Here is a 14,830-nt window from a genome sequence, read left to right on the forward strand (position 1 = left end):
TTCTTTCTAGTGTTAAAGTAGTTTTAATTGTTTTCTGCTAAGATTTAGTCTGGTAATAGTCAAAATATTAACAGTGAACACACATTATATATCTTTTTTAAAAAATTAGTCTATCCAGAATCTATATAGATAATCTAGACACATAAAATGACATTTTAGGTTGTTTGACTATACAGAATTTCTTCTCAATAGATTGCAATATTTTAGAGTCAGATTCTACTTACTAAGTCTTAATAAAAGCAGTTATCTAGTCGGAAATTCATTTCATTTCGTATAAAACTTTTTTCTTTTTGTGGGGGTCAAAGGATGCTGAGACTTTGAGAAACAAATAGTATAAAAGAATATTTAAATTAAATGTACCCCTAATGTGTGTGTGTGTGTGTGTGTGTGTGTGTGTATATATATATATATATATATATATATATCTTACATTTTATCAAATGTTAAAACCATATTGATATCTCTTCGGATATCTCATCTTTTTTTTTTTTCTTATTTGTCAGTATTTGAAAACTTTCTAACACGAAAAAGGAAAGCAGGATAATATGCTTGTTTAAAACCAAAAGCATGAATGGTTAGTACCGTTATTAAGCAAACAAATATTATAGCCAACATTTATTGAGCACCAAGTGCCAGGCACTGCTCTAATTAATTCTCAGACAACCTGTAAAGTGTAGGTACTTGTAGCATTTTCAGTTTTACAGATCAGGAAAACATAGAAGGCTTAGTGACACACTGAAGGTTACAGTGCCAACAGGTAGTTTACATTATATTGCCTGCTATGGAGTATTATTTTAGTGTATACTATTTAGTGTACTAATTACTATTTATGTTGCATTACCATATATAGTATATTATTGTAATTCTTGAAGCCCTTCTGAGTTTTGATTTTATAGCAGGCCAAAATTATCTCTGTAATTGGTATAATACTAGTTAAGACACGGATTGTACTAAATGGCTTGACCAAAGGAAATGTGGTTCCACCACAAGGATCAAGGTAGAGTCATTGTGGTTTATTTACATCCAAAGAGATGGGAGTATAAAGAGCTCAAAGTTTTAATCTTACTTCTACTACTTATTTAGTCATTGTTGAGTGTTTATGTTCATTAGTTGTTAATTGTAAGAGCTGAGAGTTCTTGTATTGAGAACATTTGTGAACTGCTGAAATATTAAAAGGCTTCTAATTAAAATATCTTCTGATATAGTTATGGAGTGTTTTCCTTTTGTTCCCAAAGCATCTAGTTTGGAATTTATTGTGTCATATGTTTCTCCTCAGCCATGATTTTTTAGAAGGCCCAACCCTCCTAGTTGTTTTCCTTTTGAATTAAATGCTTTTTACTTTGCCTTTATTACTTTTTAATATCCAAGAGATTTGGGTGAAAGTATTATATGGTTATTAATTTGAAATAGTCTCTAGAAATCTATTTCTTCAAGAACCAGCTGGGAAGAAATCAGGTATATAAATTTTTTTTTTTTTTTTTTTTTTTTCCTGCATTACACGGGCCTCTCACTGTTGTGGCATCTCCCGTTGCAGAGCACAGGCTCCGGATGCGCAGGCTCAGCGGCCATGGCTCACGGGCCCAGCCGCTCTGGGGCATGCGAGATCTTCCCGGACCGGGGCACGAACCTGTGTCCCCTGCATTGGCAGGCGGACTCTCAACCACTGTGCCACCAGGGAAGCCCGTAATAGTTTTTTTTTTTTTTTCAACCAGGTGTGGCAGTTTTGCTAGATACAGTGAAAAACAGTCTCTCATTTTTTGACTCAAAGTTGTGTATGCTTTGTGAGCATAGATGGAATTAAAGCATTTTAATGTTTTTCAAGATCAGTGTATCTTGGACACATTTTGATGACTCAGGGCTGATTTTAGCTGCAGAAGGAACTAGAGCAGAGTTGCACTGAGAAGGAACAGATGTTTTCTAAGTTTCAGGATGAGTAGGTTGGTTGCATAGCACAAGAGTAATTGGACGATGTAAAAGGCAGTGACAATGAAAATAAGCAAGGAGATGTTCTCAGGGTGGTGATGGTTTAGCAAAAGGATGAATGAAATAAGGCCACATGCATATGATGAAGGTCATTAGATGTCACAAAGTGGAGATTTCTGGAGTGAAATGGAGCCACACAAGGCAAAGGTAGAAATTGTACTGATGAGGGTAAGTTACTACCAGTGATGAACTATTCCGTTCTGTTGTATCCTATTAAAAGATACAGACTTCCATGCTCTGTAGGGCTCAGTCTTATCCATAATAAGTAAAATCTTAAGCCTGCTGAGGATTTTCAAATGCCTTTACTGGCCTGAATGACTTATTAAATCAATACAATTATGAAAAATTATAGTTTGGGAGAGAAAAGTGAAGACAAGTCCGTTCTTTTGAATTCTTCTTATTCTTGGTGGAGTGCCAAATGTCCTTAATAGATTGACTTCCCTTGAGCCCAGGCCTCTTCTTCACTCAGTCCTGTTGGCTGTTAACTAATGGCCACCTCTTCTGAGGGACTTGAGGTAGAGCCACATCGCTTCTTCCTTCAAACCTTCTACTCCTTGATAGTTTCTATTTTAGGCATCTTGACACTCTCTAGCATAAATTCAGTCTCTGTTTCTGGCCTTCAGAACCTTTCTTAAGTTTATCCCACACTAGTTTGGTTTTTTTTTCTTTTTTTGTGGTATGTGGGCCTCTCACTGTTGTGGCCTCTCCCGTTGCGGAGCACAGGCTCCGGACGCGCAGGCTCAGCAGCCATGGCTCACGGGCCCAGCTGCTCCGCAGCATGTGGGATCTTCCCGGACCGGGGCATGAACCCGTGTCCCCTGCATTGGCAGGCGGACTCTCAACCACTGCGCCACCAGGGAAGCCCTTCTTTTCATTTTTAAATCATCACCAAGAGTGGCTTCCTGTTGCCCACTGTAGCAAATATAAATTCCTTCCATCGGGCTTTCCTGTGCTCTTGTCCCCTCATTTTCCCTAACTCCCACTCCCCTCTAATGGTGACAATTCCCTGTTCCTTTGACTATATGTACTAGTCTCTTGGCAATTTTTTATCTCAAAACTTACCTGCTAGTCAAAAAGAAACATTGATTAGGTATATATGTACAAAGTATTTTGGTGAAGACAGGGATATAAAGATTAATAAGCTATTTTCTCAATGTTTTGTAATAGCCTGTATGGGAAAAGAGTCTGAAAAATATATATATACATATGACTGAATCACACTGCTGTACACCTGAAACTACCCCAACATTGTAAATCAACTATATTTCAATAAAAAATACCGTAAAATAAAAAAAATATTTTATATGCCCCTAACTTATTTATAGTCTGACTGGTGAGATGCAAAGAATCTCTTTGTAAAAAGATAATTAACAACAGAAGGTAGGATGTGATGTGTCGGATGCTTGGAATTAGCTATAGATGTCCAAAGCTGAGGAAAAACTCTGGGCTGGGGTAGTTGAAGTGGGATTCACAAAGGAAATAAGAACTGTGTTTTCCTACCAATTAGGTGAATAGTAGGGTGAGTGTGTGTGTGTGTGTGTGAGAACTGTGTTGTCCTACCAATTAGGTGAATAGTAGGGTGTGTGTGTGTGTGTGTGTGTGTGTGTGTGTGTGTAAGAAAGACTTTATCTTTCTCTGTTTACTCCTTGGAGGAATAGGAGAATGACAGGTGTTTTAGGGAAGTAGAAAATGCAAAGTGTGGAGTGGAACTATAAAGTCTTGCCTTGAGTATAAAAGAAAAAGTTTATGTAAGGAAGTAATACGAGATATGGTTGAAGAGGTAAATTGGTGTTAGAGAGTTAAAAAGAAAAAAAACACACTAACAGCAAAACTATACAGACCGCTTTAAGAATTTGTAATTTGGAACTGGGCAGGGACTAATACCTTTTTAGAGAAACACCAGAATTTTAGCTGAGAACCAAACTCACCATCAAAAACTGACATTTTCTTGCTGATTTGTATCAGTATTTCAGATGGCTTCTTTAGACCCAGCTAAAGTAACTAATAATAATGCTCACTGCCATGGACAATGACAAAAGGGTCCTGGATTCCTAAAGTCATAACTGTCAGGTAGTAAAATATTTTTATATCTTCTTCATATTGTTTGAAGTAGAGCTAATATAAAAATAGTTCAAATTAATGTTTCTATTCGTTTTTTTCTGATATTCTCTTGCTGTTCAAGTGGAACTATTATTTGTGACAGGAAATGAATGCCCTAGAGAACCTTTCTTAATGTGACTATTTATACTTTTGAATCTGACAGTTCAAGTCATGGAAGATCTTGCCTTTCCATAGTTGTTATTTCAGTTATTTTCATCTCTTTTTGTGTGTCTTGAGAAGTTAAGATTAAGCCCAAGTCTGTTAGACATAGTTTTCACAGGAGATTTGTATCCTGGAAAAAGACGGCAGATTGATTGGTTCAGGTTTGTTCAGTGCAGATTTTTATTGTGAGAAAGAAATCAGTTCATTATACCTTTCTTCCCATTGAAGGTGATATTTGACCCTTTATTGTTGCATTCACAGCTTCTTTAGAGAATTACCGTCAAAATTGTGACTTTAAAAACATAGCATCAAGACTATTATTGACTTAAAAATAAATAATATTTATTTATAAATAATACATAAATAGGTCTAAAAATCTAGCTCTTCTAGTGTACCATTTTCATTAAACATTTCCTTCAGTGTTTCTGCGTGGTAATCTGGAAGCAGAAACCTGAACTCTAGTGATATACTACACAGTAATAGAATTTGCATATTTTTGGTTTGATATGTATTCTTTCTTTTGGAAATAACAACCTTTGACATTATTTTTAAAGTTAGATGTTTTTGTTAAGATCAGTGATCATTTACAGAAACATCTATGGCATAAATGGAATGGTAACATATGACTTTAATTGTACTAGGAATAGAAAAAAATAAGGTATTTTTATAAAGAGCAAAGAAATCATTTTTATTGAGCACGTATTATATGCCCAGGACATATTATACCTTCTAATATTTATAAAGTCTTATAAAGTAAATATTATTTCTACTTACAGATGAGAAAGTTGAGATACAGAGAGGTTAAAGAACTTGCCCGTGGTCATGCAAACCAGTAAATGATACAATTGAATCTGAACGCAGGTTTTCTTGACTCCCTAAGCCCATTCCCTTTGTTCTTTACAACACTGTTTTTGTGTAAATATTGCTGACTTAAATTTTCCATTGGAGACGTTGATCAAGTATTCCAAGGGGGCTTCCCTGGTGGCGCAGTGGGTGAGAGTCTGCCTGCCGAGGCAGGGGACACAGGTTCGTGCCCCGGTCCGGGAAGATCCCACATGCCGTGGAGCGGCTGGGCCCATGAGCCATGGCCGCTGAGCCTGCGCGTCCGGAGCCTGTGCTCCGCAATGGGAGAGGCCACAACAGTGAGAAGCCCGTGTACCACGAAAAAAAAAGAAAAAAGTATTCCAAGGGATCAGCCCATACAACAACAGTGCATTGAACAGAGCAAGCTCTATAGAAACGCAAGATGGTAGAGAGATCAGTGACCCAACAACATCATCATTTAATGAAAATTTTCCCATGTACCTTTTCTAAGCAAGCATTTATGTTAATTTTTTCATTTGATAAATTGGAAGTATCCATACCTTCTTAAAGTGTCCTATAATTTATAGAACTTTTATTTTGAGTATTGTCTTGGACTATTTGCCTGTACTTTAATAAAGTGATGGCTTCAGGAATTGTTAATATCTCTTAAGCCAGTTACTGCCTCAGAAAGTGGCCCAAGATTACTGTGCTTCAGGGTTGGTGATTTGCTGTCAGCTATTATTTCTCAAAGTCACATTCTGGCAGTTCCTTTCTTGCTTCTTTTTTTTTTTTTTCCTGTGAGTAACTTAAAAAGTGCCAAAATTTCTAGGGAAAATTAGGTGACTAAGCTTGTTAAATCAATCACCTTAATTTGCACCTGATTATATGCATCCATAAGCTTTGACCAGTGGGCCTAAAGGTGTCTCCACATCCTCCTGGAAAAGTGTAGTACTTTCATTCACTGACATTGTGTTCCTGTTTTTTCTTTTTTTAATAAGGAGGTGTTAATTCTGCCATATTTGCCTTAAGACAGTACTGCACTACTGGTACTGTTTTGTTTGCTGGAAGGGCCTACAGACTTACCCTTTATTTCTCTTAATTACGTATGCTGCTCTCGTGGTCCTAAATATTTGAATGTGGTTCTGCTTACTGGCTGTATAAGTGTAAATACGGCCAAGAAGGCAAAAAGCATTAGCAGCTCTGCTCAGAAATGATGTTCTTTCACTTGCAGTGGTTTCTTTTCTTCAGTGAGCCCGCTGCTGCCTTTCCTCACCGTCTCCCTTTCTTCACGGTGGCAGTAGTTGATGTCTCTGTCACTGCTACTCACAGCTGCATCAAGTGACGTAAAACAGGTTTGAAACTTACAATACTTTTCCCGTAACATAGGTGTATCTTCAAGTTTGTCAAGCAGAGTGACTGAACCAGTTCTGCTTTCTATTCTCTTGTCAGCCAGTGCCTTGCCGGAGTTTTCACATTTGTTGTCACAGTAGCGGTGTAGTGTGGTTTATAATCCATATGCCTCTTTTAGGTACATCTGCAGGTTTAAACGCTTTGCTTGTCCCTACAACACAGGACTCATCTCTACTCCTTGAGTGCTTCTGGTGTATAATCACGGTAGCAGTGTATTTCAGCTTCACCATGGTCATCTTAAAGAAAACACACAGGGGCTTCCCTCGTGGCGCAGTGGTTGAGAGTCCGCCTGCCAATGCAGGGGACACGGGTTCGTGCCCCGGTCCGGGAAGATCCCACATGCCGCAGAGCGGCTGGGCCCGTGAGCCATGGCCGCTGAGCCTGCGCGTCCAGAGCCTGTGCTCCGCAACGGAGAGGCCACAACAGTGAGAGGCCCGCGTACCGCAAAAAAAACAAACAAACAAAAGAAAACACACAGGAGCTTTAATATAAGCTGGAAGCTTTTCTACCAAACTAGAAATATGCTAATGGCAGATTCCAGGCACTCTCATAAAGGCACTATACTGTTATTAAGAGGAACCTCTTTGGCTTCCCTGGTGGCGCAGTAGTTGAGAGTCCATCTGCCGATGTAGGGTACACGGGTTCGTGCCCTGGTCCGGGAAGATCCCACATGCCGCGGAGCAGCTGGGCCCCGTGAGCCATGGCCGCTGAGCCTGCGCGTCCGGAGCCTGTGCTCCACAACGGGAGAGGCCACAACAGTGAGAGGCCTGTGTACTGCAAAAAAAAAAAAGAGGAACCTCTTAAAGAATAGTTTCATCTTAATTAATTTTACTATTTAATAAGGCCCCTTTTGGAATTTTTCTTTTGGGGGCTTACAACAGAAACATAAGATGTTGGGTTCTCCTTAATATACAAATAATATGTATTCAGAAATGGGTCAACCATAGTGTCACAGTTTTGTTGTGATCATTTATAGCCATGGAATAATAGCCTGAAGATGCCTCTCAAATCTTTACCTCATTCTTCTCTTAAACCACAGTTTTGAATCTTCAGATGCCTACTGGGCAGTTATATTGACTCTTTCAGATCACCTCAGATTTGCTCATGTTTGTTACTTATTCTTTAAATGAAAATATAATGGCTACCTGCATCACTCAGTCATGAAGCTTAAATTTATTAGGTACCCATTATGTGCCAAGCACTTTGATAGGCACTGGAGTTAGAGCAGTGAATAAGACTGACATGGTCCCTGCCTTTATGGAGCTCACTGTGTAATGTACAAGACTGCTGATTAAATCAGTTCTTCAGGAGTGACGACTGTAATGATAGGGAAGATAAAGGGGTTGTTTGGATGGAGGGCAAGTGTCTGTAGCTTTGTCTCATGGGTTGGGAGGACCTCCCTAAAGAAGTCACCTTTTAAGCCCAGACTTGAAGGGCATGAAGGAGTTAGATGAGTCGGGGCAAGCTGGTCCCTCTGTGCCTCAGTGTCCTCATTTGTAAAGTACCAAGAGAAAACTAACAGTAAATTAGTTAATGCATGCGAAGCACCTAGGACATCACCTGACCCTGAGTGTGGCTGCTGTCTTCATCACCTTTATCATCGTCACCAGTCATTCATTTATTCAGGTATTCAAGTAAACATTGATTGAGCATGTACCAAGTGCTGGGTATTTTTCAGTACCGTGGTGGGATTCAGAAATGAAAAATTTTAAATCTGCCTATTCTAGGCTCTTAAGGTATGTGTACAAATAGCTTAATAGCAAAAAGAATAATACAATAAGAACTGTACGGGAGATATGAGCCAATATCTGGGAAGGAGCCATCCTTTTTTTCTGGGAGTGGTATATGATTTGTGTCACTTACTTGGCAAATAATATATACTGCCTGTGAAATCTAATATTTTCCTGAATTCTGATTAACTTTTAAGATTTTACACGCGTAGGTCTTTACTTGCCACTGAAACTTTCCATGTTTGAATCGAGAAAGTATATATCACACAGACTGAAGTAGGTGAATAGTAGGCTCTCTGTATGTTGATGAGTGGTCTTGGAAACCCATTAAACTTTTTAGGGTCACTTATACAAAAGCCTCATAACTGCTGGAGACCTTTATTACGGTAGTAGCACATGCTTTACAGGGACTCAATATAGATTAGAAGTAGATGTCGCCTCCTCTAAAATAAAAAAAGTTCCCCATATTGTTCTTCAGGGGTGCAGCAAATGTTGATAACACCAAATGTCTGTTTTAATACTTTGCTATAGTAAAGTGGCATCCCTGACATCATTTTTTGAAATGTATTACCATATGCAGCTGAAAAAAATTAGAGCAAGAATCAAAATTGGTAATCATTTAAATGTTTTTTGTTTGACAGTAGCAAAAGTAGCATATTTCACTTTTGCTGGTACAAAATAAGAAGCTCAGCAGACGGGAATATATTTCAACAAAATGTTAACTTACATCTCTCTCTTGAGAGAAAACAGTTAATTGTGTAGTAAATAGCATATTGTAGCTTTTGGTATATAAAATTAGTGAGCTTCTTATTTGCTGGAATCTTTTGTTTTTATGTCTTAATGCAGTACATTTATGATTAAGATGCAAGCTTTCTTTTTTTTTTCTTTTTTGGTCTGAACTTTAAAGCAAAAAGCTGTTATTTCTAATAAACAGGTATTTCCCTCACAATTAGGTAGAACATTGAGCTGACCATAACAAACAGGCTCGTAGATTATATCATCCAAAAAGAAGTAGATTAATGTATTTTTAAATTAAGGGTAGTCTTCAGAAATTCCCTGGTAATCGGTCTTTGCAGTGGCTTTTAATCTCTTAAAACATAAGGCTTGCATGGGATGAGACATGAATTAATTTCCCAGCTTTTGACAAAATTGAATCCAAAACCATCCACATACATATGACAGTCACTTCTAGAGAGTAATTAGCTTGCTATAAATACAAGAGATTTCCTGTGAGAAAATTGCTCATGCTATGTAACCAATAGAGAAATCTGGCAGATTAAAGAAAAAGTATATCTTATCCAAAAAAATAGAACCCTTCAGTTTTTTAGTTTGTTTTGGCTCTTGTGCTTTTTTGCTGAAATTTAGTTGTGAGAAATGTGGCAGGCTGGTGTGTGAGACATGTTTATGCCCTTTATGGGGTGTGGGATTAACTTCATAATTAGCTTTTAGAGATCTTTATGGAAATTTTTTCATGAATCTATTAAATTGCACAAGGATGATTTGCCATTCAGTTGAAAAGCAAACCAATCCCTGAACCTTAGGATAGACTTTAGAACTAGACGAATCTGGTGGGATTCTCATCCAATGTATGTACCTTGGTTTTATATCTATAAAATGGAAATGACAGCATCTGCTTCTTAAAATCATGATGTGAATTCTATAGAATAGTGTGGATAAACCATCTAGCACAAATCTAGGCTTATAAAAGTCATTTTAAAAAATGGTGTTTCCTTCTACCCCCCCATCACTTCTTCTCTAAGGCATTTAATGAGCCATTACAAATAGGGACCTTGTTCTTTTATCACCTTGGGATCCAGAACATTAGGATCTTCTGATCTTTTTACATTTTTCTTTCATATGAGGAATTGTGACATGAGAAACTGAGTACATAACTAACACCACAGGTATGCTTCTAGGGAACCTGGGCTGCCTAAAACTTGATACACCTTTTCTAAAAAAGTAGAGCATGTGGCTGTGCTTGAGAGTTTCTGTCTGTGCTGCAGGCTTCTAACTTAAGGAGGCATTTTGATTTTGAGTTCAAGGTATTGTTTCAAAGCCAGGTATCACTTTGGTTTTAATTTATAAATAACCTCGTGGAATAGCCACTTTTCCAATTCAGGTTAACAAAGAATAGAATGAAAATAAACCAGTCAGTTGTTTGCCTTCCTCTACTACCATTAATAGTTTTAGGCTATATAAAGGCATATAAATATGCTCTATAAAGCATATTCAGTAAAGCATATACTGAATGAGTCAAGGTGAACTGCATGGGCTTTAGTTTCTTCAGTTTATTTAGTTTTATTTTCTTGTTGTTTAAAATGGAAGTTAACAGAAATAGAATAAGAATTCTTCTGTTTGTAATACATGATCATATTTTCCTAACATAAATTGAGTGCAGAATAAACCCCAGGAAATAACAGGAAAGCAGGCTAACAGAATTGCAGCCCCCTATGTCTACCAAAAGGTTTACATAGGTTAACTCATGCAGACCCAATAGGAACCATCTGGCATTGTGCTCCAGGTTACATGGCTTAAAAATTGAACAGCATAGAGTGGCGTAGCATAGAGCCTAAGGCTTGTACAGCACGGAGCACACCACAAATGTGTCAAAAGCACTGGAATCAAGATTTTAATCTAGTTCTACCTACTCCACAGTTCCTTATATTCTTTTGTAGCACTCTCTTTCCTAAATTGTCTCAGTAATCTAGCAAGGTGAGGAAAATACTGAATTGTCCTTAAATTGCACTCTGTGTGGTTATTTGAAGAAGTTAAAAGGAAGCAGTCTGGTATGTTGGAAGGATCTCAGGACTGGGTATGAGATTTGGGGTTCTCGTCTTTGTCTTAAAAGAGTTTTTTTTTTTTTTTTTAATTAAAAATACGGTTTTTCAGTAAATCATGTCTAGCATCCTTTTTAAACTAAAATACAGTCATTTATGATTATTTGACTTTAAGGATTTATAAAAGAAAGTGAAGACATTCAAAGTCAAATAAAATAAATGCCTTGAGAATTCTATTCAGATCACATGGTTAAGAGCTTTGGAGTCAGGGGAAAGTAAGCTTGAAACCTTCTGTCACTAGCTGTCTGAATTTTGTAAACACAGTCTGTGACCTCATTGTAACATATGTCTGCTCTTCCTTATAAATTTGGTCTGGTTTACCAAAGGGCGATATATTAATTAGTAATAATAAATTGGAATTACTCTAAAACAGTCTTCCTTATAGAGCAGAATTCAGAATAAGTTAGGTCTACAAGATGTCACAACCATGCTGGCTTTCCTAAAAGAACTGGATCTACTCCAAGGAGCTCAGCAGTACGCGTGCAGTACGCGTGTCAGAGATAGCAGTCGGAAGAGGCCTTCCTGCTCATTCTGCAGGGCGGGTGCTAGAAGATGGCCCCAGCCATAGAGGAATTGTGGTTGGTCTCTTTCTGATACAAATGTCCTCCCACCTCCCTCCCTCCCCTCAGGTGGTGGTAGGGGAAGCTCTTTGGACTCATCAGAATATGACTGTACAATAATACAAGCTGAAGAAGTATTTGTTGTGCAAATGACCTGTATCTCTTAAAAAGGAGAAAGTACCCCTACTCCCATTCCAAAGAGCAGGAGAGTGTTGTACCTGTGATACACCTTCAGGTAGAGTAAATACTAGAAACCACAAGTTCTATATCTGCAGATCTGGAGGCTATAAATAAAAATAATCACACACATCCAAATGATGAAATTAAATTGTATGTTGGCCAGTGTGGTATAGGGGAGAGGAAAGATTACAGGGCTGATTATCAAGAATGTAGAATCTCCTCCTGAATCTGTCACTTTCTCATTGCACAGGCAGTTGTATATGTGTGTTTGAGGGCTGGGATTTGTTCGTCTTTAGGCCTTGGAAGGTTAAAAAATGACAGAGGTGCTTTCTGTTTCTATCTGAGCCTCAATTGCAGGGTTTGATTTATTACTCTGTCTCCATTTTAGAAATTTTTTTGTATCCAAATATCACCTACAGGCTTTCTAAAAGCTCTGCATTTGTTATTTAAAATTGAAAAAAATATGTATACATCATAAACATACATATCATACACACACCCACACGTGCGTGCACACACACACACACACACACCCCAAACACAGAAAAAAAAATGCAAAGGAATGAATGCCTCTGTGTTTATTTCTTCCCTGTTACTTTATACAGGCATTTTGTAGTTTTCTGGGTGAATATAGAGAGAAGAATGGAAAAAAGAGCCTAGCAACCTACTCAAACTTAAGCCCAGTTCTTCATCCATCAGTGGGATATTTCTTCTTCCTTCAAGAAAGTCTTTCCTCCAAACTTCTGCCTCCTGCTACAGTAATATGACTCTTTCTGTCAAAGGGGGTGAGAACTGTTAATAATAACAATAGTATATAAAAATAGTGGAATGTCTTATTTTAAATCTTTTTCTGATAATCTGTCTACTATCATTTCTTTCTCCACAGTGATGACAGCCTTTCCATTTTCCCTTACATACTAAATATTTACCAGGACTTCATCTTTTGTATTTTTTCCAAGTTACATTTTATTTTCTGCAAATATACCTTCTCTAAAATTTTCATTATATTACTTTTCCTAATGGATATTCAAAAGATGCTTCGAATTTGAATTTAGATCCTATTAGTAGGCTATTCATTAAGTCCTCTGTTGGATCATTAATAAAGTGATCAATTATTAGAGACTCGAAACCAACGTTTTATACCCTCAAGGCAGACTCTCAGTGTCTTGTCATATGTCTTTTCTTGGTCTATAGCCTTTCAGCTTGTGTCCTATTGAATATTTTTATTGAACTAACTTGGCAAATCATATTTCTTGAGACAGTTTGCTGACCCTACTATTTGCAGATTTTGTAGAAATTTTGATGGAGATCTTTCTTAAGATTTATTATGGAAAATTATTTTAAGAAGGAAATGTAGATTCATTTTAGAGTGGCAGACAGGAAGGCAGAAACTATTTTGAATTTATCCTTATTTACATGGGTCCTAAGTCACTGTTTAAAATAGGAATCTTGCAAAACTAGCTCACGAGAATGTGAAGGGTTAATGTTAACAAAGATGTTTGAGTTCCTGTGAGTGGGGCTATGTAAATGAATTACTTAGTTAAAATTTGCATATTTACACTGTGTATTTTTCTAGTGCTTCTCCTATTTGTATATTTGATACAAAAAGGAATGATACATTTATCTTTTTTCCTACTGTGAACAATATTGATAAATACTGGGTGGATGGATGCATCATTATCTTTAATATTTTAGGAAGCAGAAAATTCCTGGTTTATAATGAATATGATGCAATGGGATGCCTAAACTTTTGTGTGTTTGTTTTCCATCTGACATAGAAATGCGTGGTGGATGGTGTTTGCTTACTTTCTCCTCCCTGTTTCCCCCTTCAGTTCTCCCCAGTAGCTGACATCCTATTTCCTCTTTCACTAGAAGTCATACCCACATCCACAAAGGAAAAGCCTAATTTTATGTGGCAGCATGGTTTAAAAGGACTTCTACTCAGAAAGCTGTGACTGAGTCAACTACTAATTACCCATGTAACCAGGTCATTAGGTTGGATTTATTCTATTTTGGTTTGGTTTGGTTTTTCAGGCCAGAAGTACATAACTTTTCATGCATGTTTGCATGTAAAATTTTTAATGGAGGATGTACTGTGTGCAAGGCACTGTATTAAAGCTCCATCCTGATGGAGCTTATTGTCAAGCCGAAGACGTAGAGAATTCACTAGGCCATTTTTCTAAGATAAGGGAAGAATAAGGTACTGTGAGAGCACATCAATGAAGCAGAGAGTCTGTGGAGTCAGAGCAGGTTTCCCAGAGAAGGTGATCCTGACAAAAGAGAGGTGGTTAGCCAGAGGGGAAGAGAGGATGATGTGAGAGCCTGACCAGTCCAGGGGGTGAAAATCATTTAATAGTGGCTGGAATGTTTCAAAATCTGATGTCACTTCTATAATTTCTTTGTATAATGCTCATCAAGGTTTTTTTTTTTTTTTTTAAACATATTTATTGAACACCTCTTTTGTGTTCAGTGGGATCTGGCAGTGAGCAAAACAAGGGTCCTTGTTTTGTTTGCTCAAGGAGCTTACCATCTAATGAGGGAGAATGTAAACAGAAGGAAGAAATTATACTCTGAAATAATATATCACGTGGTATTTCAGGAGCTGACAAAACAGACCCAATTCTCTAGAGAAAAGTGTCATCTGAAATTATTAAAGTCAAGTATCAGCTCTTCTTGGCCATCATGTTGTGCCAGAGAGGGACAACTGGAGAAACGGCTGAGCGTGTTTGCCTGGCCCAGGGAAGCCTCAGCACAGTGTATCATTCTGGGAAGGGCGAGGGCGTGGGGAAGGGTGGAGGAGCCAGCCGGTGGGGTCTGGCTTGCTGTCCTGAGGGTTGTCTGCCTCCATTTTTTATGCAGTTCCCGCTAGAAAAGGTAAAATGCCTCCCCTACTTCCTTGTTAGTTGTTTGAAATTATTATTATTAGAATCCTCTGTGAGGTTTTTTTTTTCTAACTTTGGTGGTTGGTCTTGAAAGCAGTTTAGTGGATCTCAACCAGTTTTGTTTGTTTTTGTTTTCATGAAATGAAATAGAAGAAAAAAAATAGCAAAGTGCACCAAGTTGG

At 37.7% G+C, this 14,830-nt stretch overlaps 1 protein-coding gene across 3 annotated transcripts in view; it reads left to right on the forward strand.

Annotated features, from left to right (window-relative positions):
- RNGTT (RNA guanylyltransferase and 5'-phosphatase) overlaps nt 1-14,830 on the forward strand; it is a 219,463-nt gene that overhangs the window by 184,577 nt on the left and 20,056 nt on the right. The window contains exon 15 of one of the 3 annotated variants that reach the window (XM_067702602.1): nt 6,281-6,930. The exons of the other annotated variants lie outside the window; for them this stretch is intronic. Coding sequence (XP_067558703.1) covers nt 6,281-6,391 — 111 coding nt within the window. The 3' untranslated portion in view covers nt 6,392-6,930. Of the gene's footprint in view, nt 1-6,280; nt 6,931-14,830 lie in introns of those variants that run through there. 3 annotated transcript variants of the gene reach the window in all.

Source organism: Pseudorca crassidens, chromosome 13 (assembly GCF_039906515.1).
Source record: "Pseudorca crassidens isolate mPseCra1 chromosome 13, mPseCra1.hap1, whole genome shotgun sequence".
NCBI classification, from domain to species: domain Eukaryota; kingdom Metazoa; phylum Chordata; class Mammalia; order Artiodactyla; family Delphinidae; genus Pseudorca; species Pseudorca crassidens.